Source organism: Zootoca vivipara, chromosome 13, assembly GCF_963506605.1.
Source record: "Zootoca vivipara chromosome 13, rZooViv1.1, whole genome shotgun sequence".
NCBI lineage: Eukaryota > Metazoa > Chordata > Lepidosauria > Squamata > Lacertidae > Zootoca > Zootoca vivipara.
The window spans coordinates 31,184,368-31,211,375 of NC_083288.1; the positions used below are offsets into that span (position 1 = coordinate 31,184,368).

At 44.3% G+C, this 27,008-nt stretch overlaps 1 protein-coding gene across 7 annotated transcripts; it reads right to left on the bottom strand.

Moving 5' to 3' along the window:
* Positions 1-1,380: 1,380 nt before the first annotated feature.
* Positions 1,381-25,631, bottom strand: LOC118094501 (von Willebrand factor A domain-containing protein 5A-like). 7 transcript variants are annotated; one of them, XM_060281561.1, is made up of 20 exons: positions 25,535-25,630; positions 23,017-23,110; positions 22,617-22,819; positions 20,963-21,185; positions 19,826-19,998; positions 18,039-18,153; positions 17,744-17,916; positions 17,473-17,561; positions 16,630-16,774; positions 15,999-16,078; positions 15,816-15,930; positions 14,756-14,920; positions 14,494-14,597; positions 13,850-14,055; positions 12,439-12,570; positions 9,753-9,887; positions 9,096-9,221; positions 4,000-4,142; positions 3,450-3,573; positions 1,381-2,734 (listed from the first exon to the last, which is right to left on the bottom strand). In XM_060281561.1, the coding sequence occupies exons 2-20, from the start codon at positions 23,054-23,056 to the stop codon at positions 2,655-2,657; spliced, it is 2,571 nt and encodes an 856-aa protein (XP_060137544.1). In that variant the 5' UTR covers positions 23,057-23,110; positions 25,535-25,630; the 3' UTR covers positions 1,381-2,654. The 7 variants fall into 7 exon arrangements, 6 of the variants coding, with proteins under 6 accessions (XP_060137544.1, XP_034990891.2, XP_034990892.2 ...); XM_035135000.2 differs by lacking the exon at positions 12,439-12,570; XM_035135001.2 differs by lacking the exon at positions 9,753-9,887.
* Between the last annotated feature and the right edge of the window lie 1,377 nt (positions 25,632-27,008).

Sequence of the window (27,008 nt, forward strand, 5' to 3'; positions counted from 1 at the left end):
TTCATGTTGGTGGAGAGATCTCTGGGGAGGGCAGGGATCATGGATCAGGCAAGATATGAGCGGAGGGCACGGATTGTGGATCGGGTAGGATGGTGAAAGCTGGGACCTAGGGGGGGATCTCTGGGGAGTGGGAGGATCTCTGGAATAGGTACCTCCGTGGCGGGAGGGGGTGCTTGGGGAGCGGGCTACTGTTGGGGTGGCCTGGTCCCTGGCAGAGGTCTGTTCTCTGGGCTGGGCTGTGTCTCAGGGTGGCAGGGTGGATGGAGAGTGGCCGTTATTTTGCCAGTGGGCAGGATTTAGGGTGTATGTTTGATTTTGTTTGGTGGGGTGGGTGGGATTTAGGGTGTATGTTGGATTTTGTTTGGTGGGGTGGATGGGGAGTGGGCGGGATTGGGTGTATGTTGGGTTTTGATTGGTGGGGTGGATGGGGAGTGGGCGGGATTTTGGCAGTATGTTGGATGTTGTTTGTTGGATGTCCACTGGAGGGGGCAATTTTTTTTTGTATACAAATCCAGGTTTCTACCTGTCCTAGGTTTGTGTTTGGACAATGTAAGTGGATAGAGACACTCTCACATGCGCTCCCGATGTTGTGGGCAAATTTGAGGACGATCGGGTAAGCAGTTGTGGAGAAAGGTTCGTTGGAACAAACATGCACCCTCTACATTTTTATATATATACAGTAGATTCAAATTTGAACAGGTGACACCGAAGAATTCTCTTAAAAGCAGTTTTATTTCTTGCTCCAGCAGGAAAGGATACAGCAAGCAATCAGTGAAGGCAATCAGAGGCTGAACCCTGATCCCCTATTACACAGATCATAAAGCCACAAAGATAGGTCAAACCTAGGTCAGACCAACGAGATACCTATTATGGTCTACCTGTCAGCCTAACCGCAAGGCATGCATTTCCTGTTTTGCACTTGTTTTTAAAGGTCATGATTAAAGACACTTTCAATTTTTTCCTTTACTCCGTTTGTGATTTGTACAGTCTCTGCCATGATGCTGAAATGCAAACTTAAGAGAGGAACAATGAGAAGAAATGATCAAGTATTCCAAAAGGACTGGAGTAAATTTATACAATACCTGAAGGATTATTGTATTCAATTAACATCACTAGCAGGGGTGTCTGAAGACTTGTAATGAGAAATTTTCTACCTTTCTATATTTATTTAAATTTTGAGCTATTTTGTAATGAGTGTAATTGGAATTGGAAAACGTACAAAATACAATGATACAAAGGTTAATTTTGAAAGCGGAAGGACGGAAGGAAGTCGATAGGCTCTAAAGAGCCAGGGAGGTAAAGTGGATAATAATGATGTGAATTTATATTATTAAATGGAATATATATATATATATATGTAGAGAGAGAGAGAGAGAGAGAGAGAGAGAGAATATACATGATTATGGTATCAGCCATACCCCACAGACGTATCTTCTTAGAATTGCTGCTCTGAAGGCAAAACAGTCCACTTTTTTCAAAGGTGTAGGGGGACCTGTCCCCTAAAAAATAGTTAATGGGATATGTAGTGTAGTGGGTCTTCAGTGATTTCAGCTCAGTGCAAATAAGAAACAGGAGGCGAGGATCTGGTACAACATCTCTTTACTTCAAAGAACAGGTAAGAGCCAGAACGCAGGGAATGGGGAAAACTCAGGTTTATATAGTAACAGAGAACTAGCAGGGGAAAGATACATTTTGGCGGGAACGAATGGCAAGGATTCCCTCCAGTGGAAACCAATCCGGCAGTGGATCCAAATCCTGAACTCTGAACCAGCAAATGATAGACATTCCCGCTGGAACTTGTACATTCAAATAAACTCTATATTACAGTACATACTTGGCTGTGCTATTACTTTAATACACAACAGGATACCCAATAGATCTCTCAACTGAAGAGTTTTAAATCTTTGAACAAGACTGCTCTTAAGTCCTTGTAGATTGAACAAACCAGTAGGCAGTAGGGTAAATCTTCAGGCACATTGGCAAGCTCTCTCTTCATAAGGAATCGGGTGATAGCATCCTTCAGCTTTGGCAGAGTGCATAGACTGGAACTGCAGAGCTGTAAAGGTTTTTTATCCATCTGAGCTTTTAAAGGTCTGGAACACTGAAGAGAAATGTGGCTTTCCACTAAAAGGCATATTCACTACCCACCTGTCCAATATTAACTCTCAAAATATTTGCTCCCCTTTTCTGCTGACAGCATGCATTTGGATGTAGGTGGATTATAAACCCTTGTTTTAATCTGCTGGAACAAACAGTATAGAGAACAGATTGTGTTCAAAATTTAGGTAAGTGATTTGGGTTTCGGGTAAAAGCAGAAAAGTGGTCAAACCTGGTTTGTAATAAAGTTTCATTTAAGTACTGAATGGTTGTTTATTTTGCAGTTTGTAATTCCTTTCAGTGGCTTTTTCAAAACCACACACAAGTGCTTTTTTTTTTTGGTACCCTCACTAGCACACCAGACCAAAATAAGGCATCTCTCTATAAGGCACTGCACTTCTTGCAGTGAAGACATGGAGGAATCAGAATGAACTGCACAGCTCAGGGACGGACAAGAGCCTTATGAGAAGGCAGCTAGCTATACTTTGGGCAGGAGAAGAAAAGAAGAGTGGAGCAGAAACTCCTGTTTTAAAAAGCACAAGGCTACAGAGCCAAACTCAGATCCCAAAAGCCTCTGGGCTCACGCTGCTGCCCAGCATCTCATTGCCAGCCTTCACGCACTCAGCCAGCTGAGGCCCTGCAGACAAACAAAGAGGCAGAATTAGGATCTACCAGCACCAAATATCACTTCTCAGCCTGCGCCCAACTCTTTTTCCAGGACCAATAACCAATCACGGCATCTATGTGCAATGGGGAGGAAGACAGAAGGCTGTTGTTCATTCCATCTTTTACTCATTTTTTAAAGTGAAGTCAACCCCTAAACGGTTCCAGCTGGTCATTATCAGAACAACAGTTTAGGAAATGGTTCCAGAGTTTGATTCCTCCCCTTTTCTCTCCCTGCCACTTTCCCCCTTGTGTTGTTGTTGTTTTAAGATTGCAAGTCTGCAGGTAAGCACTGTCTCGCTTTAGCTGACTGTATTTAAGTCACGTCGAAGAGTGACTTATATACAGTCACTCTTCACTGAAGAGTAGAGTACAAATGCTCTAAATAAATAAAAGCACAATAAGCATATTGTGCAATTCCCTTCCAAGAGAAGTTAGACCAGCTCCTTCTTTTGTTATCTTTATTCAGGCAGGCCTTTGAAAACTAAGGTGCAGGTGATGTGGAATAATGGGCTGGTTAGGACAAGCTGAACTTCCATGGTGGTTTCAAAGGCATTTTTAATGCTTTATAATTATTTTTGTTTCATTGCTCCGTGTTTCAAAGTGTTTTGAAATATAAACCACCTTCTATCCCAGTCTGGGAGAAAAATGGGGTATAAATACATCAAACAAACAAACAAGTTTTTCACCTGCAGTCACCAGGAGCCAGCTGAGAGCTTTAGTTTCCAGTAACTCCCATTCATCCCTCTGGCCTGTGGCTCTGGAGTGGAGCCAGAGAAGGGCCAGAACTGTCGCCCATGCATCTGGGGTGACCTGGCAATATGGAGCAGGAGTCAAAAGACAGACATGCACTGTGCCCTGCTCCCTCACTAGCTCTGTACAGAAATTACATTTGACAGTTCTTAAAGGAAAACAAAACAATGGCTGAGTGTGACCTTTCAGTACCTGGTTACAGTTTAGCCACAATCTGGGAAATTAACCAATGAATCAGATGAACCATCTGCTTTTGCAGCTCTCTCTCTCTCTCTCTCTCTCTCTCTCTCTCTCTCTCTCTCTCTCTCTCTCTCTCTCTCTCTCTCTCTCTCTCGTGTTGAAAGCACAAAACACGGCCATAGTGGAAAAATACCCACAGAAGGAACTCCGGTGCAAGAGAAGTTTTTAATTAATTGTTTCCAACAATCGCTTTAACAGAGCTTTTATTACAATGGACAATGCCATGGATCCTGCCACAGACCTTACCTGGGCAGGTGATTTGCTTGAGATCTCAGCCTCACTCAGGCCTAGGATTTCGGCCAGACCAGAATCAAGTGGCCAAGAGCCATTAGCATTTTGCAGAGACACCAAGCTCAAGAGAGGCGATTCCTTCTCCTTGGGAGTGGGCTCTGCAAGGGACAATAAAAATAAGATAAATTAAAACTGCTTGCAGCCTCCACACCACATTCAGAACTCTCTCATCTACACTATTAGCTAGAATTTCCAAAGCTCTCAATAGACAGACATGATATTACAAAGAGTGGTCCTCCCTAATATGCTCCACCGTATGCTCCACCTTGATCACCGAGATCCTCTGAAGAGGCATTTCTGGTGGTGGTTTCAGATGCCCCTGAGGTTTGGTCGGGCTTCCATAGAGACTGGGCCTTCAGCGTTGCATGCTCTTCCCCATAGGACTCCCTCCCAGTTTGGAAGGGAGCACCCCAGCCTTCTTTTCTTTCCCCCCAAAGATCTTTATCGAAACTTAACATATATACATAATAATCAAAATTACCAATAATTCCCTAACATAAAATATAACACCTAAATTACAACTACATAATTATATGCTTATAAAACTCACCACCCACCCTCTACTTCCCTCCACAGCAATTCGACTTTTTAAAAAATAATTCTTTATCTCTTTCCCCCTTGCATTCTATAGAATATTATTTTTTGTTAAATTCTGATTTTTCCTTCTTTCTTTATTGGTTTTGTTATTGCTTACATTTTTTATTCTAAGCCTTTTAGCATGTCGTTTTTAGAACAATATTTTGACATATAATCTCCGAAAAACTTCCACTCCATTCTAAACTTTTGATTTGATTGGTATCTTATAATTGAGGTTAATTTGGCCAATTCTATATACTGACTTAATTTGCAAATCCACTCTTCCTTTGTTGGTATGTCCTGAGATTTCCATTTAGTGGCAATCACTACCCTAGCAGCTGTTGTTGCATACAAAAAGATAAGCTTCAGGCTTTTTTTATCAAGGGGATTTTAAACATTTTCTTAAGTATTATTCCCCAAAAATTCTTTATTTCCTTGCAACCCCACCACATATGAATTGTTGTCCCAGGTTCGTTGTTACATTTCCAACAAAGGTTGGATTTTAATTTATAAATTTTGGCGAGTTTGACTGGTGTTAAATACCACCTGTAAAACATTTAAATAAAATTTTCCTTTATCGTATAACAGGCGGTAAAGCGAATATCCTCGTGCCAGAGTTTCTCCCATTGTTCTAAATATATAGTGTGGCCGATGTCTTGTGCCCATTTGACCATTGTTTCTTTTACCTCTTCATCCATCAAATCATAGTCCAATAATAGAGCGTAAATTTTTGATAATAATTTCCTATTCATTTATAATATAATGGTGCTAAATAGCAATTCTTCCTTAGTGAAACCTTTTCTTTGCTCTGCATTAAACACACTTTTAAATTGTATATATTGTCAATTATCCATCCCATATTGTTTTAATTCTTCATGTTTTTAATTTTAACTTTCCTTGGTCTTCTTCCAATATTTGTCTATATGTTGCCCAGTTCGGATTCATATTGAGTTTTTTTTAACTGCACGGGCTTCTAATGGAGAGATCCATAAAGGGATTTGTGGCTCTAATAGCTGTTTATATTTATATTTATATATTTATATTTATATTTATTCCAAACTTTAAACAAAGAATTTCTGAGTATATGATTTTTGAAGCCGTTATGTACCTTTACCTTCTCGTACACCATACCTATTGCCAAAATTTTCTAGATTTAAAATACTAGTGTTTTCCAATATAATCCATTACGTTAGCCACGCCAGACATTCTGCTTCATAGTATAATTTTAAATTTGGTAATGCCAGTCCTCCTCTTTTCCTTTTATCTGTCAAAAGTTTATACTTTATGCGTGGTTTTTTGGTTTGCCATATGAATTTTGTTAAATCTTTTCTCCATTTATCCAAACCATTTTCTTTGATTATTATTGGTCTTGTTTGGAACAAATATATCATTTTGGGTAAAACATTCATCTTAATTATAGATATTCTCCCCATTAATGTCAGCTTTAATTCTACTCCAGGTTTCTAAATCTCTTCTAATTTCCTTCCAGCCTTCTTTTTAGATATCTTCTGTTAACCATATTGTTCAGACAAGTCTTCACGTATGAATCTCTTTGTTTAAACAAACCAGTATCTAATGAAGTTTTATTGATGGTTTTTGTTATTGTTTATGGATATTTTAAACACTGATTTTATTATATTTAGTTATGTTGTAAACTGCCTTTATATATCTTATTACTGTGTGGATTATAATTTTGTTTAAAAATAAAATTGCCGAACCAGAAAACCAGAAAGACTACCATTATCCCTGTCCTTTAGGCATGTTATCTGGGGCTGATGGGGGTTGGAACCCATCAGGTCACAGAGTCCCCCTTCTTGTATTTTCATATTATTTGATTCTGGATTTCTGTCAGTTCCTGTAATGAGTTCTTCCAAAGTATTCCCCTCTCCCCCAAAATAGCTTAAAAACAATAAAGGCCCAAATCCATGTAGGAATTAGCTAGCTACTGTATATAGTTGTGTCAGCTGAATGAAATCTGCCCTGAAAAGCTGACGCAAGGAAACAAAAGAAAAGGGGGAGTGATCACAATTTAAACGCCGCTTGCCAGTTTTGCAGAAGGGAAAATGCTGGAACTTTGGTCTGACACAGAAGTGCAGTTCATATATTCTAAGGGCTTGATGGGTTAAATATTTGGGCCTGGTTTACTTGCAGGAACCAGTGCAATTGCAGTACATTATGTTCTTGTTATGTTTAGTTTCCATCAGGAGATGGGATGTGGCACTCTGCACCAGCCAAGGTTTTTCAGCCTCCCAGTGTGCCCATCAACCTTAAAGCTCAAGGTTACTGAGAAAAGTGATTGTAGGACAAGCTTATCCCTATCAATTTACACAGGACTGCAATTAAGGCAACGGGCTTGTAGTTCACTTGCTCTCCCACTCCTGGCAGCGAAGCCTGCTTCATGAATTCACCACACATGGTGAGTGAGGTTGTACTGCACTGGAACAAACATTTACGCTGTTCTGAGCCTATGCATGAGTAGCTTCTTACTAGGAGGCTTCCACCCGATCAGGATGGGAGCCCAGGCAGAAGCAGCACCTTAAACATGTTTATAGACATCCATGCTGAAAAGCACTGGCATCTGAGCAGGGCCGTCTTAAGCAAATGCGGCACTGGGGTGCAAAGATCCATCCGGCGTCCCCTCCCAGCTTGCCTAGAGTTATCAACCTTTTTTAAGGGGGGAACCCCAAAGTTGTTGACCTTTATTTAGGAAAGGTTCCCCAGAGTTCCTTTTTTACAAGGCGGCTCATGGTGTGAGCAGCGTGCGCTGGGTGGACCTCTCCATAGGCCTATGTCAATCCCAGGCGTGCAGGAGGGCGGAGTTGGTCGGCCGCCTCAATGCCTTGCTCGCCCCCGAACTTGCACCGCCGAGCTGCCTGCTGCAGCGCTCCAACGGGCAAGCTCTTCCCCGGACTCCAACTCTTGGGCCCCGGACTCTCGGCCTGGCGCCCCTGAGAGCCCGGCGCCCCACACCCCTGGCACCTATGATTAAGACGGCCCTGCATCTGAGGATGAGGTCAGCAGCATAGTCCTGTTCTCTGGTTTTCGTGTGAGCACTGGTACTAACATGGCACCTTCAAGAGGTTTAAAGTTCTGTTTTGAAGTGCAAGCTTCTAGACCTCGCAGGGTTCAAAAACCAATACCATACACCCTGAAAGCTGAATTGCTAGTACAGTGGTGCCTCGCTAGATGAATTTAATTCGTTCCACAGGTCTTTTCTTATAACGAAAAATTCGTCTAGCGAATCCCATAGGAATGCATTGAATTTTTTTGAATTTTGTTTTGCCCATAGGAACGCATTAATTGAATTTCAATGCATTCCTATGGGAAACCGCGATTCGCTAGACGAATTTTTCGTAAAACGAATTCGTCTAGCGAGGCAACCTCTGCTCGAAAAATCCTTTTGTTAAGCGGAAATTTCGTTAAGCAGGGCATTCGTTAAGCGAGGCACCACTGTACCTGCTACCTGATTGGAGATATAGAAGGGATTGAATAACACTGCATACTTTGGGGGGGGGGGACTTGTCTAGGATTCATGCCCACTTTGGTCTCTACTATTTCCCCCTCAATCAACTTCCCTTTCTGCCTTCATCTCCCAATCAGAAGAACTGACAAGTGCAACTCATATTAATTCCGATTTCTCTCTGTCATTTTTGCCAATTCAGTAGAGAATGGGATAAATAAGGTTATACTGAAAAGAACATTGTAATCATATGAAATCTTTGGCATGTTTTGAAAAACTCCTGCAAAGTTATACATATCATAGATATTTTGGATAAACTGAAGTTAGGTAATAAATAATATGCAGCTGATAAAGAAAACCTGGAACCCATGATGGAGAGATTGGAAGTCATGATAGGTGGAAGGAATTTCTTATGTACAATTTTTTTTCTTTTATGTATGTTATTTGTTTTGTTATATGTACTGTTGACTGGTGATATAAAAATCAATATATATATATTTTAAAAAAGACAAGTGCAACTCATGCCAAGCATGCAATCCAATATCCCATTCACATTATTTCAGTTACAGACTTACTGCAAATAAGACCTGTCCTATGTACAAAATGAATGCATTCAATGATAACTCTCTTGCCCTGATCTCGCTACTGTGATCCATGCGACAGTCACCTCCAGGCTTGAAGTATCTTAAGAAGTGTGCGTGCACATGAAACCTTATACCTAGAACAAGCTTAGTTGGTCTCAAAGTGCAAGTGGACATTATATATATATATATATATATATATATATATATATATATATATGTATGTATATCGACTGCGTCAGACCAACACGGCTACCTACCTGAATTTATATATTTGATGTTAGCTGCCCTGAGCCCGGTTTCGGCTGGGGAGGGCGGGATACAAATAAAAATTGTTATTATTATTATTATTATTATTATTATTATTATTATTATTATTAACTCTAACATGCAGAACACGAACAGATTCAAGATGGTGGCATAACTTTTATTACCTGAGGACTTAGCAGAGAGAGAATTTTGAATGGGAGGCGGCGGCGATGACTGCCTCAGGAAGTAACACATCTTTTTCTTTCGTGCAGCTCGGTTGCACAGTTTTGCTTTTAGAACATTGGCTTGATCTAGGGGGGAAAGACACAGAAATTTATTGTGATTTTGAATAAGCTATAGGTCCCAGGATTCTTTGGTGGCAAATGTGCTTTAGATATGTGGTGTTTATGTAGCCATTGACTCAAAGAGCTGCTGCCCTGCTGTCTTCTCCCTATTCTATGCCTGCCTAGGACTGCCGCACTCAAAACCTAGGCTGGACCTCCATTTTTTAAAGTAGTCTTTTTAAAGTGGCTTCCCCAACTGGTTTAACTCCAACTTCCATCTGCCCCAGCAATGGTCACATGTACAAGTTGTAGCCCAACAACATATGGAGAGCCAGAGTGAGTGATTTAGAAGGGAAGAGGTTTTTAAGTGGTTTATAAAAGTTTAGAAGAGTCTTCTAAATGGCTTCCTTCACAGAGATTAGGGCCAAGCCAGATGATTAAACGTTAAGGAAACAAGTATTGCAGATAAGGCCTATGTACAAAATGAATGCATTTGGCGTTTTAACTCTTCTATGCAGAACATGAACAGATTTGAGATGGTGGCAGTGTTTTTATTACCTGAGTACTTAGCAATGTTAATAGAATGCTGCATGGAAGGAGGAGAGGAAGAATTCATCCGGCTGAGAGACAACCCCAGGTTTAGTGGACGTAGAGATGCAGATTGTGCATAGCACAACGCCATTCCACCACGAACTAGACCAAGGAGGAAAAATCACACAAATCTAATGAGATTTTGAACAAGCTACAAGTCCCAGGATTCTTTGGAGTGAAATGTGCTTTAGACAAATGGTGTGTATGCAGCCATTGAGTCTACAGCAAAAGAACTGCTGCCTTCAGGGGTGCCAACTTGAATAAAATATTAGGGGGGGCCAGGTAAGCCCTACCCCACATAATCGATCATATGACATGGTGCACACAAACAATTTCAATGGCAACGCCTATCAACTTTGCAGGGGTCCAGACCCTTCAAATATTTTATTGGAGCAGGGTGAATCCCACCCAAAGCCCCTAGGTCTAGGAGTTGGCCCCTATGGCTGCCTTGCTATCTGCTCCCCATTCTACATCTGCCTGGGACTGCAGCACTCAAAGCCAAAGCTGGACCTCCATTTTTTTTAAAATAGTCCTTTCTTGGCCAGGGAGCAAGTGGCTTTCCCAATTTTTTGACTCCAGCATCCATCTGCCTCATGCAGCACTCATCACATTTACAAGTTGTAGCCCAACAACATCCAGAGGGCGAGAGGGAGGGAGGGAGGGAGGGGGAGAGGGAGGGAGGGAGGGGGAGAGGGAGAGGGAGAGGGAGAGGGAGAGGGAGAGAGAGAGAGATATTGAGATTTAGAAGGGAAGAGAGTTTTAAGTGGTTGATAAACACACCAGCAGGGCTTTAGAAGTCTTCTCAATGGCTTCCTTCACAGAGATTAGGGCCAAGCGATCTCTCAAGGAAGCACAAGCCACATCCTGGACGGGCGGCTCTAGGTGTAAGGTGGGTGGCGCGGGGCGCCAGCCTGGCAGGGGGGCGCCATGCTGCGCCCTGCGCCCGCCCACCAGCCGCACCAAAAAACGGGCCGGAGCGGGGGCGCCCGTCACGTTTGAGACGGCCCTGATCCTGGACCCAGATGATTACTCCCTCCTTCCTCCTCCTGCTCAAGATGTTAAATATTAAGGGCAGAAGTAATAGAAAACCCTTCTCCAAGCACCATCTTGGCTTTCTTGGGTTGCGACCATTGAAATTCATTGATACATAGAATCATAGAATCGTAGAGTTGGAAGAGACCACAGGGGCCATACAGTCCAACCCCCTGCCAAGCAGGGAACACCATCAAAGCATTCTTGACATATGGCTGTCAAGCCTCTGCTTAAAGACCTCCAAAGAAGGAGACTCCACCACACTTCTTGGCAGCAAATTCCACTGTCGAACAGTTCTTACTTCTGGAGCAGCAGAAAACAATCTTTCACCCTCCTCTATATGACATCCTTTTATATATTTGAACATGGCTATCATATCACCCCTTAACCTTCTCTTCTCCAGGCTAAACATACCCAGCTCCCTAAGCCGTTGCTCATAAGGCATTGTTTCCAAGCCTTTGACCATTTTGGTTGCCCTCTTCTGGACACGTTCCAGCTTGTCAGTATCCTTCTTGAACTGTGGTGCCCAGAACTGGACACAGTACTCCAGGTGACGTCTTACCAGAGCAGAATATAGTGGTACTATTACTTCCCTTGATCTAGACGCTATACTCCTATTGATGCAGCCCAGAATTGCATTGGCTTTTTTAGCTGCTGCATCACACTGTTGACTCATGTCAAGTTTGTGGTCTACCAGGACTCCTCAATCGTTTTCACATGTACTGCTCTCAAGCCAGGTGTCACCCATCCTGTATTTGTGCCTTTCATTTTTTTTTTTTGCCCAAGTGTAGTACTTTACATTTCTCCTTGTTAAAATTCATCTTGTTTGCTTTGGCCCAGTTGTCTAATCTGTTAAGGTCATTCTGAAGTGTGATTCTGTCCTCAGGGGTATTAGCCACCCCTCCCAATTTGGTGTCATCTGCAAACTTGCTCAGGATGCCCTCAAGCCCATCATCTAAGTCATTGATAAAGATGTTGAATAAGACTGGGCCCAAGACAGAACCCTGTGGCACCCCACCAGTCACTTCTCTCCAGGATGAAGAGGAGCCATTGATGAGCACCCTTTGGGTTTGGTCAGTCAGCCAGTTACAAATCCACTGAATGGTAGCATTGTCTAGCCTGCATTTTACCAGCTTCTTTACAAGAATATCATGGGGCACCTTGTCAAAGGCCTTGCTGAAATCAAGATAGGCTATATCCACAGCATTCCCTTTATCTATCAGGCTTGTAATTCTGTCAAAAAATGAGATCAGATTAGTCTGACATGACTTATTTTTCAGAAACCCATGCTGACTTTTAGTGATCACAGCATTCCTTTCTAGGTGCTCACAGACTGTTTGCTTAATGATCTGCTCTAGAATCTTTCCTGGTATTGATGTCAGGCTGACTGGGCAGTAATTGTTTGGGTCCTTTCTTTCCCCCTTTTTGAAAATAGGGACAACATTTGCCCTCCTCACATCTGCTGGGACTTCGCCTGTTCTCCAGGAATTCTTAAAAATTATTGCCAGTGGTTCTGAAAGCACCTCTGCCAGTTCTTTTAATACTCTTGGATGTAGTTCATCTGGCCCTGGAGACTTGAATACATCTAAATTAGCCAAGTATTCTTGTATTACCCCCTTACTTATTCTGGGATCATCATCTGAATCATCTGCTGAATCATCTGCTCCATATTTTTCAGGTTGGGCATTGTTTTCTTTTTTGGAGAAGACTGAGGTAAAGAAGGTATTGAGGAGTCCTGCCCTTTCTCTGTCCCCTACAAGGGAAATACATTGATATTGTGACCACGTATCACTCTGCTCTAGCACTTAAAGCATTATTTCACCTAGGTTCAAGAGGAGCAGATGACTGCATAGGTTGCAAGGTTTCTAGCTGGGGCAATCAGAATAAGGCCCACTATTTGACTGCTGATTCAGGACCCTAAAGTGTGTTTTTTATAACCGACTTTTATTTTGTTCTGTGTATATCACAATGCTTTTTGTTGCTATGGCTGACAACTGATGCAAATAAAGTTTCATTCATTCACCTAGGTTAAATGAAACTTGTCAGTTCTTGCAGTCTTAACAGTTTGTTATTAAACTTTGCTTCATGATTGGATTGCTGCCTTAGAAGATCTGGAAGACCTACTGCGACAGAATGAAAATGTAAGTTATATTCACTCTTGATATATAGCTTGATATAGGTAACTTCTCACCTCAAAACCCCTCGTCGTTTTCAACACCGAACTCTTAGCTCAGTTCCCCCCCCCAAGTAACACGATTGTTAAGGAGTACTTATCAAAGACCTTTTCAAGTTAGGCACTATTAGCAAAGCTAATGAGTTTAAGGTTATAATTGTTTGAACACAGCTGAGGAAATCATTTTAGGAGGCTTTTGATGCCTTAGGATTAAAGTTCAGCTCATATCACATCACCATGGCTTCTTCTCTTCTTCATTGGAAGAACTCAGAAAGATACTGTATGGATGAATTATTTTTTTAATAAAATGCTAGTTCTGACTCCTTAGAATTCTTGAAAACCATCTGAAATGTGCTTGTGCTCATTCAACTCCCACTATTCACTTCTGCATGTATATTATTTAAATATTGTTCAATATTAGTTTTTATAACAATCTTTTATCAAATATTTTGCCTTAAGTATTTCTTTTCAGTGTAAAGCCTGCCACAACCCACAATTAATCAGGCAGGTGCACTTCCCTAATGGAAGAGATAATATTGCTTCATTAGCTGGTATCTCTGATTTTTAGAAAACACCAAGTGATGGAACTTTCCTAAAAGAGCCAGAAATATGCCAACTGGATCTGAAAGTTCAAGCTGGAATGTTGCAGAAGTAAGCTAAGATTATTTAGACAGAAACAGATTTGAAAACACACACACACACACACACACGGAGTGGGATACTGGATGTCTCCAAACTATCTTCCCAAAGGCCCAATAAAACCAAGTCACCCAAAAAGTCTGTCCTAGATGCAACGACATTCAATCCAATGTCCCCTCAGTGACCACAGTCATCTCCAAACACATCTCTTTGAACTCACATGCAAGGGGGATGTTGCGGCGAGCAAGAGGCCCTTGAAGTGCTGTGCCCAGCTCTTTGTTCACTCCCACATAGGCCGTCTGTGAGCACACCACCCCAGAGCTCAGGCTCGTCTCCAGTGCCAGACGCTGCTTTTCCTTTTCCTTCTCTCCTGCGCCCTCCAGTTCCTTCAGGAGGGTCTGAGCCGCCAGTCGGTGAACAGGGAGCCTGCAGTTCGGGAAAAAGGGGGAGCGGGGAGATAAATGCAGGGACCACTTGGCATGATGTAAACCCCTTAATACAGTCGTACCTTGGAAGTTGAATGGAATCTGATGTTCGAAAACCAAAGTGCGGCTTCTGATGGGTTGCAGGAAGCCCCTTCAGCCAATCAGAAGCCACGGAAGCCCCGTCAGACATTCGGCTTCCAAAAGAACGTTCGAAAACCGGAACAGTCGTTTCCGGGTTTTGATCGTTCAGGAGTCAAAATGTTCGAGAACTAGGCTGTTCAAAAACCAAGGTATGGCTGTATACAAATCCAATCTTCCTTGACCACTGACAAATCTGGATTATGACTTAATGGCTTCAAAATGCTACCTGTAATTAGATAAATAATATCATGTTTGTCCAAGGCTGGGGGGAAAGACTTACAAAATGTGACAGTACTACCTGTCAGTCTCCTGAGAACTGAGTGAGAACGTCAACCTTTCTTTGAAAGTCTGGTCTTGGAACTGGTATTGAAGAACAGCCGCCGCTTCTGTGGAGCTTGAAGACTGCAGCAGAAGAGAAAGCATCAGAACTGGGAAAGGGTAAGAAGCCTTTTGCAAAAATACATTTTGGGATTATGAAACACCAAGACTGGCAGGTTTCGGTATCTAGGATAGGAGAGAGGGATTATTCTGTGGTTAAGGTCTTGGTGGTGGTTACTTGCCTGGTCCTGCCCACGGATCTGGGCATAAATGAGGCAGCGCTGCCCCTGGAAGATGACCTGTGGGCCTGACCCCACAAGCTCAGCCTTCAGACCAGGAGGCAAGTCCCAACTCAGAGAGATCCTGGTCACTGCTGGCTGCAGGGCCTTCTTCAAAGACTGCAGGGCCTACGGGAAAGCAAGAATTTTGCAATGACATTAAGAGAATATCAACGTTCCTGTTCAACTGTCGATTAAAAATAAGTTTCTATGTGAGATTGTTTTGAAACTGTGTGGGCAGTGCTTGCAAAGAAGTCAGGAGAGGGACTGATGAAGATGCCATCGTGATTTCCCCACAAGCCACTGAACATAGATTAGAAGCCCACTGGACCAACTCTGAGCAACACAATGACCCTGCCACATAGGGGGCACTAATAAAGAAGAATGGAATTGATAAGGAGACGAGAGATGCTATGAGAAACTGAGTCCCCACCCCACCCCGTCAAGCAGAAACATGCAAATATAGGTACTTCCAGACTCGCTACTTCCCAGGTAGGATTCCACAGGACACTGGAAGATTCAGATTGTGCAACCAAAGCTTCCTCCCCAAAAGGTAAGACTTTCCGCAGAATGGGAAGCAACTGGAAAATGCACCGGAAAGTGTGAAATAACCCTTGCTTGATGCAATGTCAACTAACATCCCTAATAAATAGAGGAGGAGGAATCCTCAATAAACCAAGCAATCATGGGAGGCAACCAATATTTCTTTCCAGCAAAGTGGTTTAAAATGTCCCATAAAGAAAGCTTAGCTATTGGGCACTACTACGGTAGCAATGCAAGGTTCCTCATGCAGTTCAGGAGAAGTGAGGAAGGGTGAGGCAAATGATCAATCCGAGGGTGCCGTCCTTATGTATTAAGGTTTCATGGATCTTTCCCAAAACTTAGTGGATGTGCTGCTTGGGAGAGCTGGGATTCCATGCTCCGATGGATTGTCAGAGGCAGGGGGCACCTGGCAGTTTACCCACAGCTCAGGAGAAACTGGTGGAGACCAGCAGAAGAGGGAGGCAAAACTCTTGAGCCTCACCTTGGCCTGCATGCGCTCCTTGCCTGTGATGAATTCAGCACTGCCTCCGGCCGCACGGGCAATGCCTTTGATGAGGGCTGTGGAGGCCCCTTCACCAATGCCAAAGGAGAAGCACCTGTCAGGGAAAGAGGAGGTGAACCTAGGCCAGGTGCGAGAAGCTACTTTCCCTCTCCCTTGCCTTACCTGTGGGAGCTGCTGTGACGTCGAACTTCAGCAATGACCTCATCTGTATTACACACCTCTCCATCCGTGAACACAAAGAGCTAGAGAGAGGGAGGGAGGGAGGACAGAGAGGTATCAGAACCTATCCTATTCCCCCTTTGAAGTCCATTTTCAGGGCCCAGCTGGATTCAAACCCCACTTATAAACAGGGGAGATGCCAATCCTAGTGATGCGGTGGTGCAATCGCATAAAGTGTGTGAGAGAGTGGAAGACTGACTCCTTAATTCCTCCATACCGTGCAAGCTAACTTAAATGGCAGGCGATTGACACATGGGGGGGGGGCTTACTTCTTTGACACCCGTTTGCAGGCAGGGATTGAATTCCCTGTCCATCTGCAAACAGACAAAGATGGCCCCAATACCTGCACCCCTTCCCACTTCCAAAGGGAGGTCCCAACCTAGGTATCTTCCATGGGGTTATACATTTTTCTATTTATTCAAAATAATTTTAGACTGCTCTGTATCCTCATGGATACCAGGGTGTTACGTAGAAAAAAGCACAATGCACATAACTTAAAACCTTCACAAAAAACACCATCTTCATTATTGTTCCACCACTCTTTGCAGGTCACTAAAAACCCTACTCTTGATACCTGGCGAGGATATCCTTCCCGGCACGGCTGGCTGTAAATGGCCTTCAGTGGCTGCAGAATCTCTGTGCCCCCCAAATCTGCCTCCAGCTCCTTCACCCGTTGGAGGGACTTGGACATGGTCTCCTGGGTGTATTCTACACTCTGCCTGTAGAGAGTTTCAGAGAGTCAAGGCGGCAAAGGACCTATTTTCCTCCCAAGCTCAGCCAGTTCCCCATCAGGCTGTTTTGTAAACCTCCCACAACATTCCACGTTTTCACCAGGACCACCCTTTTATTATTTGTTACATGGTCTAATTGCTCCCCTAAAACTCATCCACTCAGATTCAAACTCCTCCTCTTCTCATCACTCACAGTGCTCAGAATGTGCCAGGCCACATCAAGGATAGAAAAAGGCTATGTTTACTGTGCAGGTAACAAGGAGGGAAGGGTAACAGCAGAAGAAATGGGGAAGAGGAGGTGAGAAATGTTTAGGGGGTCCAGAATGTCCCTTGCAGGAGATGCTGGGAAGCTAGTTTGTGAAAATACTTCTGGCTTGGACAGATCTTCTAACTCCTTGGGTCAAATCTCTTGACACTTTTCAAAACCCTTCCATTTCATTGACCTATAAAAGCAAGGGTGAGGAACCTTTGGCCTTCCAGATGTTGATGAACTACAAGTCCCGACAGCCCTAGCAGGCAACGATCCAAGAGCCAGGGATTATGGAGCTGTTGTTCAGCAACATCTGAGGATCAAGAAGCGTGTTCAGATTCCTGTGTTAACCGTTGCCAGTGATACAACATAGGAGCAAATGGAGGAGCAGGGAAGTAACGAGTCTGACAACACTGGACATTCTTTTGACACTCACGGGTAGAATGAGTCATGGGTCGATCCAAATCCATAGATGTTGAAGTAACATCCCAGAGGGAGACTCTTCAGCAAGAAAATCAGGGTCTCCTGAAATGTGGGGTTGGGGAGGGTGGGAGAGAAAAGCAGGGGTCACCCTAGGTGCCCCAGCCCAACCTCTAGGGTTCATTTCAACATTATGGGCCCTGGCGCCTTCCGGGGAACTATTCATCTGCAGTCTTCCATTACCCTCCTTTCGACCACTCCATCCTATTCTTCCAAACACAGGGTACCTTGGCACTCTGAATCCGCCTTGGGGAATCAGGATTCGGATCAGTGCAGGAACGCATGCTTCCAGAGCGGTCCATCAGGAAGAGAAATTCTTCAGTCACCTTCTGGCCTGGTTTTGGGGCAGGGACACTGGGGTACAGGGTGAGCAGAAGTGCTGGGTCCCCCATCAGAGAGCCTGTGCAATGCAGGAGGAAAGGAGATCCATTAAGCATTTATACCCAAGGCAGCACCCCTTCACCTCCCAGTACCCTTTGCATTTCCTCCCCCATCTCCTCAGTTGCCCTAGGCTTTCCTCACCTGGGGCAGCCCCAGGCTTCCCAGCCTCTAGGAGGGCGCTGGGCTTGTGAATGTCCTCGTAATATATCAGCAGTTCCACGTCTCGGTCAAACTGGTGCCCTTCAGCCAAGGAGACCTTTGGGGTTAGAACGAGAAGCAGCAGAGCTTGAATGCGGAGCTCTGTTCCTAATCCTCCCAAAGATGTTTATGTGTGCAACACTTTCGAAAGCGTTGCTATGGAATTTGGCCACTTATTCCAAAACTATGCAAAATGGGAGAATTCTAGGTTGTTCCAATTGATTCAATAACAGGCAGCAGAATAAATGATCAACTGCAGGACCTCCCCTGCCAAATGCAGAACCTGAGATACTGGGAGAAGCTCTCTTGGGTCCCAGGCTTTGTACGCCAATAGAAGCACATTGAACTGGGTTCAATAGCTCGCAGTTGGTCATTATTATTAAAATGTGCCCTTAGAGTAAGCATATCCGGATTATAAGTGATCAAAAGGACAGGATCTGAGGCCAAATGAAACCCTACTGTTTGGCTTTACATGACTGGTTTTATTTTTAAACCAATAGCCAAATGTGACAAAGAGTTATGTTCAAGCTGCAGGGTAGCGAAAGATTTTTAAAAACCTTTTCCTCCCATAGTCCATCTTTTAGTGGGGTATCCTCCACACTTTGGAACTCCCTATGTATTGACATCAGGCAGGCTCCTTCGCCATACACTTTTGGGCACCTGCTAAAAACATTTCTGCATAGGCAAGCCTATCCAGGGATGTAGAGTACTGACATATGTTTTAATCAATTTTTAAATCCCTGGTTTTTATTATTCTTGAATGAAGAAGAAGAAGAAGAAGAAGAAGAAGAAGAAGAGTTTGGATTTGATATCCCGCTTTATCACTACCCGAAGGAGTCTCAAAGCGGCTAACAATCTCCTTCCCCCCCCCATAACAGACACCCTGTGAGGTGGGTGGGGCTGAGAGACTTCAGAGAAGTGTGACTAGCCCAAGGTCACCCAGCAGCTGCATGTGGAGGAGCGGAGACGCGAACCCGGTCCCCCAGATTACGAGTCTATCGCTCTGAACCACTACACCACACTGGCTCTGTTTTAAATAGCTGCTTTTAAACTCTGCTCTGTGTTAATTTTACCGTTTCCCTTTTGCAAACTGCTTTGAGTGTGTGTGTTTATTTTTATTTTACAATCAAGTGGCATATAAATTCTATGAAATAAAAACAAACAAACGGTGGTCTCAATAGAAATCCAGCCCCATAGGTGGCCTATTCATAGTCGGAGGGCAGCTGCCCTTGTTACTGGTAATGCCCAGCATGGGAGTGGGACTCTGGTAAAGGCAACAGAGTTAAAGCTCTCCTCTCCCACACCAAAGCCAAGATCCAGCTTGCCCCCCCTCCCCTTCACCTTATTTGTTCAACCAGCCAAGCAAGGCCAATATACCTCTGGGTATCGGGCGGTATATAAATTCAATAAATAATAATAATAACAAAATACCTGGTGGCTATTTACAGTGGAAGGACAGCTCCCATCTCGCAAACTGCAAGCATGGGGAGGGAGATTCCAAACAGGGCTGTAGGGGTTGCAAGAGTCAAATGCTCCCCTTCCCAAGCCATGGCCCCAATCCAGCTTACTCTTCCCTTTCCAGTTATTTGTTTACAAAAGAAAGCAAATAGCACGTCTACATCAGCCATTAGACCTAACCACAGATTCCCGGGCATGTGTGCAATTTCCAATGGAGAATGAAAGGGGACAAATACACCCCTTTTAAGAAGCTGTTCCGTTCACTAGTGTACCTGGGCAATCGTACGGTCTTCTGCCCTGTAGCGCAAGGGCTCAAGGGTGCACTTGGACTCCACACGGTTGATGCCATACGGTGACTCCAGTGTGGCACTGAGGCCGAGGGTGTAAGGAAGCTTCCCCTTGGGCACTCGTGGTATGCTCTTGGTGACATTTTCCCCTTCTGAACCTGTACATGAGAGCGAGAGAGTCACAGAACCACAGAATTGTAGAGTACCATGAGAATCATCTCATCCAACTTCCTGCAATGCAGGAATGCTCAGCTGTTCCATATGGGGATTGAAACTGCAACCTTGGCGTTATCAGCACCACGCTCTAACAAACTGAGCTATCCAGCACACCATGGTTATTGAACACAGTGGGCAAGCTCCCATGAGGAGGAAGACACTGTAACACAACCACATGTGGGAGGGAGAATTAGGCTGTTGGAGGCGAAGGCACCATGAAATAGTAATGTACAGCACGTCACCTCCAATCCCCAGGCGATTACCCAGGGTTTGAGTTTTCTGTTGGAAATGAGACACAGTGGAGACTGTCGTGTCTTTATGATATGTGGTTTTATCACATATATGCAGCCTGAGTCTGGTCGGAGGAGAATCCCAGTGCTCACATCCCAGGAGGGTCCTGTTTCTTCCATTGCTGCAGCCGCCAATTCAAAGAGAAATCAGCCTTGCTCTCAGGGTCTTTTCTAGAGGCTGCCTCACGTCAGCCCACGTGGCTTCAGCCCCTCTCCATCTCCCAGAAACCCTTGTCAAAAAATGCAACCAACCCCCCTTCCACTTACATCACCACTTCTAACAGACACACATACGGCACTTCTACAATCGAGTTAATGTAACAAAATACCTTCCTGGGCCTTTCCAGCAGAAAAGAGGAATCTAGCAACTGTTTCTTTTATTATTTTATTTGTGTCAGCCGGTAAGTAGGACAAACCCAATTCAAAGGAGTTTCCTGGGTAATTTGGTAGGATGGGAGTAGAAAATAACTCGTCTCATCTTTATATGGGTTGCATACAAAGGAACACATTAGTATTTCTAATGTTCTAAATCCACAGAGCTTAGGGAAAACAAAGCAGCATTGCAAGAGGCTCGTATGTGGGGCTAGTCGGTATGTTTGGGGGTCCAGGTGCTTACCCTGAGGTGCATAGCGGGGGTTGAGAACAGCAGGCAGGACAAAGCGGATGGCACCGTCAGGCTCCGGAGCCAAGGCCTGGACGTAGGAGAGCTTCAACGTGGCCTCCCCATCGGGAGGGAGGTTACCCAGGCTGCAGGTGAAAATGTCACTGGTGTTTGCTTCTCTTTCAAGCAGGAAAGCCTGCCGGCCTTCAGTCAAGGCATCCTCATATTCCTGCTCTGCCTGGATTGGGTTATGGAGAAGAGAACAGCATCAGGGGTGAAGAAGGCAAGGACACAAGCAGGTGTGGTCCCAAGAAAGCATTCCCATTTTAAAAACAGCTGTCGACCAATTGGTTACCTACCAGCGAAGCTTCCATGCTTTGGCAACTTAACATTGTGAAAGGAAATTATAAGCACTGTAGTATCTACACCAGGCATCTCCAAACTGCGGCCCTCCAGATGTTTTGGCCTACAACTCCCATGATCCCTAGCTAACAGGACCAGTGGTCAGGGATGATGGGAATTGTATTCCAAAACATCTGGAGGGCCGAAGTTTGGGGATGTCTGATCTACACTGTGACTTCAGAATTCATACATTAGGTTAAAATCACAACCAAGGTGCAGCAGAAGAGGCCAGGAAGCCAGGGTCCCCACTACAACAACTGGATGTTGTTAGGCTTGTTAGGCACTCTTTCTCAAATTTCCAACACCTTTATTGGCATATATATATAATATAAAAACAAAGACAAAACATACAACACATATAGGTCATTAGTATAAATAGTGACTCTACATCATACAGAAATAATGGAGAGCAGCAGGAGGAGGAAAAGGCACACAAGGGGTCCTCAGCTATCGTTGTTGAAGGCTAGATGTATTGATTTTAATTACATATATTCTGGACAAGTAGTGGGCCATAATTCTGGTAATTTCGGGGAAGTCATCCCTCAACAAGAGCTGGACCATTGTTTCCTTGTTGGAGAGGGTTCCAGGTCTCGTAAAGGATAAAGGGGGGCCAAAATAAATAAAAAATGGAAAGGGGACAGTCCAGAATCATGTGAGCCATAGAGTCTACCTCTTTCTGGCCACAAGGGCATAATCTATTCCAGTAAGGGATGCCTTTGAGTCTTCCGGATAACACGGAGGACGGGAAAGCATTTAGGCGGGCCAACATAAATACTCTGCGATAAAAAGGAGATACCAGGTCATATAAATAATTAGGTATCAATCCTTGGTGCGGCGGCAGCCCCAGGAAGGCAGGCGAGCATACTAGAGGTTGGACAGGATGAAGTTTCTGGAATTCAATATTAAGCAGTCTCTGCTTAATAAGAGTAAAGAGTCCTCATATGACAAGCGGGAGTCCACTGGAGGGCCTAGTTGCCTAAGTTTGTTGGAAATATTAGAGAACCATATAAAGCTGTGGCTATCTTTCAAAAGATAAGATCAGGCTATCTGGATCAGTATTAAAATGAATTTTTAGCCAATATTTAAAAGTAATGATCCAACCTCTTGTCTCAAGAAGGGGGGCACTCTTTCTTTTAACCACAACATGTAGCTTCTTGACACAAATCCTGCTTGTAGGCACAGAGCCCTATCTAGGGAAGCCTCTGCCTCTCTTCTCCAACTGGCTACCCAATGCCAAAGGCCCTGATTCTCCTCAGACCTTCCATACCTGTTTCTTCTCTCGGATCTGGGCCTCAATCCGCGTCCCACCAATCAGGCCCTCAAAGGCGTATACGGCAGCTTCGTCATCCAGAGGGAAGACAAACACAACCTCCACTGGAGTCTTCTCCTCATTGTGGTAGCGGAGCTCAGACACCACGTCAGCCACAAAGCCTCGGACCACCACATCCACAGAGATGCTCTTCAAGGGCACTAGGGCAAGGAGAGAACAAGGAAGGCTCAATGTCTGGCCCTGTGTACACTTTGGAGAAACCCTCTCCAGTCTTCTTGGCTCCCACTACCAGGCCGGTCTAAACAAGAAAGCTGTATATTGGAAATTTATAGCAGTTATGTGGGCTTTTTGCCATTTTGCACCCACTTAGCTGAATAACCATATGCAGGTAACTTACCAGGTTCCTGAGAGTTTGTGACAAGGCCACAGACAGTCATGGCTAACGACAATAGTCTTTGCGAAGGAATTGGTTTCCCAGCGATTCACCACAACTGCAGAAAACAGTGATTAATTTTTGACTAGAGGGGAACCACACATACAACAACCCTGTATTTTATTTTCCTTTTATTTCATGGAAATAGTGCTCCCTGCTTATTTGTACAAAATATTGTTCCCATTTAAAAGAATACTGTTTTCCCATTGTTAAGCAATTGCTCTTACAAAGATAACTGTTTGTCATTGTTTTCTGTCTCATCTCTGAATGCAGAAGAATGAGGGGATGCTAAAATGACAGATGGAAGGAGGGTGAGATTTGATGCCAGGTTTAACTAGACTTCTCTCAGCCATGTCTCTCTCTATACTCCCCACCCCAATTTCTGGCAGCCAATCTCGCTTGACATGCCTCTCATCCATTCATCAGCCACTTCATGCTCCCTGGTGCTCCTTCTGTATCCAGATCCCAGAAGTGAGCACCAGGGCAGGGGAGGAGAGAACAGATGAATTTATTTGTTTCTTCCATCTGAGAGATGAAGAGACCCTTGAAGAAGAAGGGCAAAGTGCCCCTACCTCCAGGTCCCCTAGGAGAAAGCTGCCTGTAACACTGCCCTCTTCAAGCTCTTAGCCAATGAATGAAGTCATAGCTATGATTGGCATTTGGAGTGGGGAGGGGGGAAGTGCAACCCCCTGAGAAAATAATAGAGAGACATGTTCAATGTCTGTAGAAGGGACATCCTGATTGTCTCTAAGCAGCAGTACAGTATTGGGAGCGGGTGAGAAGGAGATGCGCAAAGGAGATGCTGGGCTTGGGAAATGTTCTCCACAGTGAGATCAACATGAAAGAATTAACTCAGACATCCCCAAACTGCGGCCCTCCAGATGTTTTGGCCTACAACTCCCATGATCCCTAGCTAGCAGGACCAGTGGTCGGGGAAGATGGGAATCGCGTCCGAAACATCTGGAGGGCCGAAGTTTGGGGGTGCCTGAATTAACTGTTGCATAGCAGGTGCTTGAAGGGAGCTGCAAGGGAGCCACTTGAAGGGAGCTGCAAGGAGGACTCCCCTCCACACAAAGTCAAGGTGTGTTACTAGTCAATGTCCTGGGGCACCCAAGGGAGAAAACAGCGAGGCAGAGTGGTGCAATTTATTATTTTTTGCTATCTTTTTATGGCACATAAAACCATCTGCATGGGCTGCCTGCCTCTCTCTGCCTAATGGTAGGGGCACTCTGCAACCACCAACACTCACTTTTTCCTCCACCTGCTGCAGTTCTTGCCTGCTCTTTACCATAAGGTCCCTAGGGAAGCTAATTGTTCCCCCTAGCATTAGCACTGGGGTTCCAATGAGTGTTAGAAAATACCATCCATTTTCCATTGCACAAGGAAGTGTGAGGCTAGGGATCAACTACAGAACCATGCAAGTCACTACGCTTTAATGCAAAACTGCATTAACTGTTCTATAGCAGGGCTGAGCAAAGGCGTTTGGGTTCCTGGGTGGAGCTGCAATGAACAACCCTCACCCTTAGACAAGGTGTGCCCAAAGCCAGCCAAGGTATTGCAGCGCCCAAGGGAAAACACCACACAAGCAGAGATTGGTGCAGCTGTATTTCCTCCTCCATGGGCATATTTTGTCAAAGTTAACAACTTGCTGTCTTTCTATGGCACACAAAACCAGCCGCCTGGGGTGCCTGCCTCACTCTGCTTAACGGTAGGGCCACTCTGCAAGCACAACAGGAAACTCCTCTCCTGGAGTTCTTTCCGGTACCAAAACATCTCTTCAGTCTTCACAGAAGGAGCAACACAGAATGCACCTCTGAGTTTATGCAGAGTGCCCATTTTTCAGCAATGAAAATGTGCAACCAGCTTCACCATATCCTGGAAATGGGACGCAGAATTTTAGGACGAGATTACCAGGGAGAGTTGCACCCCACCACTTTTAGAAAATAAAACAGGAGAGGACATGGGCATAGCCAAGGGGGGCTGCTGTCCCCCAAATCAAATCAAATAAATAAATAAATATACTTAACTAACTGACCCATCACATCACAGATAACTCGGCTCTGTCCCTCCATCATAAAGCCTACCACCCCAACATAAATCCCCGCTACGCCCAGGAGAAGAGAGTTCAGACCTACCAACCACTTTCTCAAGATTGCAGGAAGGGAAATTTATAGTAGGAGAGGGAAATTGCCGGGTGTATTTAGGCAAAAAGGCCCAAGAAGTTGTGAAGATAAGATACAGATCGCCCAGGTGAAAGAGCGGGTGGGGAGCTGAGCTTCTATCCAGAAGGGCCAAAGATGCGGGGAGGAGGGAAGCAAAGGGGGATTTTGCTCCCAAACAGATCCAGACGCAAATGCTGAAGGTAACGGGGATCTCTAGTTGGGGCTGATTTTTTTGTTTAAGAGAGAGCGCGCGATGCTAAGAGGAGGCTGTAGAGAGGAGCCCACTCATTAATCATTTGCAGTACCAATCATTTTCTTACCTCAAAGCGCCCGCAAAACTCGACGTGCTTCCTCCCTCGCCTCGCTCTGCAAACAGCTGAGCTAAAGCGAAAGTACTGTAAACCTTTCTGAGCAGGATGCGGAGGCACTTCCAGTCACGCCCGCCCCCAGCCAGGGGGAGTCCACAAATTCCATACTGGACACTGGTGCCTCTATCTTTCCATTGCAACTTTAGGGCCACTTTGGGTACAGGTGGATATGAACTGAAATATTACAGATACACACACACACACACGAGAGAGAGAGAGAGAGAGAGTCCCACTTTAGCACTTTAACTCAAAGTTAGTAGTCCGATTTTAGTCACAATAAAGGGCTTAGCCACACTTTTCTTTTGCCCCCCTCTTTCCAGGCAGACGCTCCATGTCAGAGGGGCTCCCCCCCCCGAAAACCGGCTCTTTCAAGCTGAATCAGAGCAAAGGAAAAGAGCACTGGGACAAGGAGCTGTATGTAAATCACAGACCATACATGGAAAAAGCAGAAAAAAGGTAAACGTGGATAAGCCCAAAGATGTGAAACCTCTCACGTGGTTCCTTTTATGAGTGCTAAAAGCTCCAGGTTGTTAACTGAACCCTTTAAACCTATTTTTCTGCCTGCTGTATGGAAAAACACATGAATCGTATCTGACTTTTGAAAAGTTTGGAAGTAAACAAATTTTAACTTGCCAAAGTGTGTGGTCTGTTTCTATGCTAAGGGAAAGTGGGAAACTTTGGGAGAAAATTTGAAGTGGCTGTTTTAAAGGTCTAAAAGCCTATATTTTCACACTTAACTTTGCTGCATGTTTTGCAGTTTTAAATCTCTGCTGAGGCTCTCTCACCAAAGAGTGCATAGCCCAATCTGGATCTAGGCATCCAGGGAATTCTCTTTTAGTCTTTAAGGAAATTGACTAAAATACCAACATTATAAGGCATTGTTTGTTTTATTGCACTGAATTTTATAATATGTTTTGAAACGTTGCTAGCTACCTAGAATCCCAATTTGGGAGAAATGTGGAATATAAATATATTAAATTAACAAAATAAATAAGTCTCTCGCCTGCAGTTGCCTGGAGTCAGCTGAGAGCTCTAGCTTCCAGTAACTTCCACTCATCCCTCTGGCCTGTGGCCCTGGAGTGGAGCCCGAGAAGGGCCAGAACTGTCACCCACACAGCTGGCAATTTGGAGTGGGAGTCAAAGAGAGAGAGACATGTACAGTATTGAGCCCTGCTCCCCCACTGTCTGTGTACACTTGACAGTTCTTAAAGGAAAATAAAACAATGGTTGAATGTAACATTTCAATACCTGAACCATTGTTACAATTTACCACAATCTGGGAAATAAAGCCATGGTTTGATGCGGGTCTGCAGACCATTACGGCTCATTCCAGCATTATTTCCATAGAGGAAAATAAAAAAATCCTCCCAGTAGCACCTTAGAGACCAACTAAGTTTGTCATAGGTATGAGCTTTCGTGTGCATGC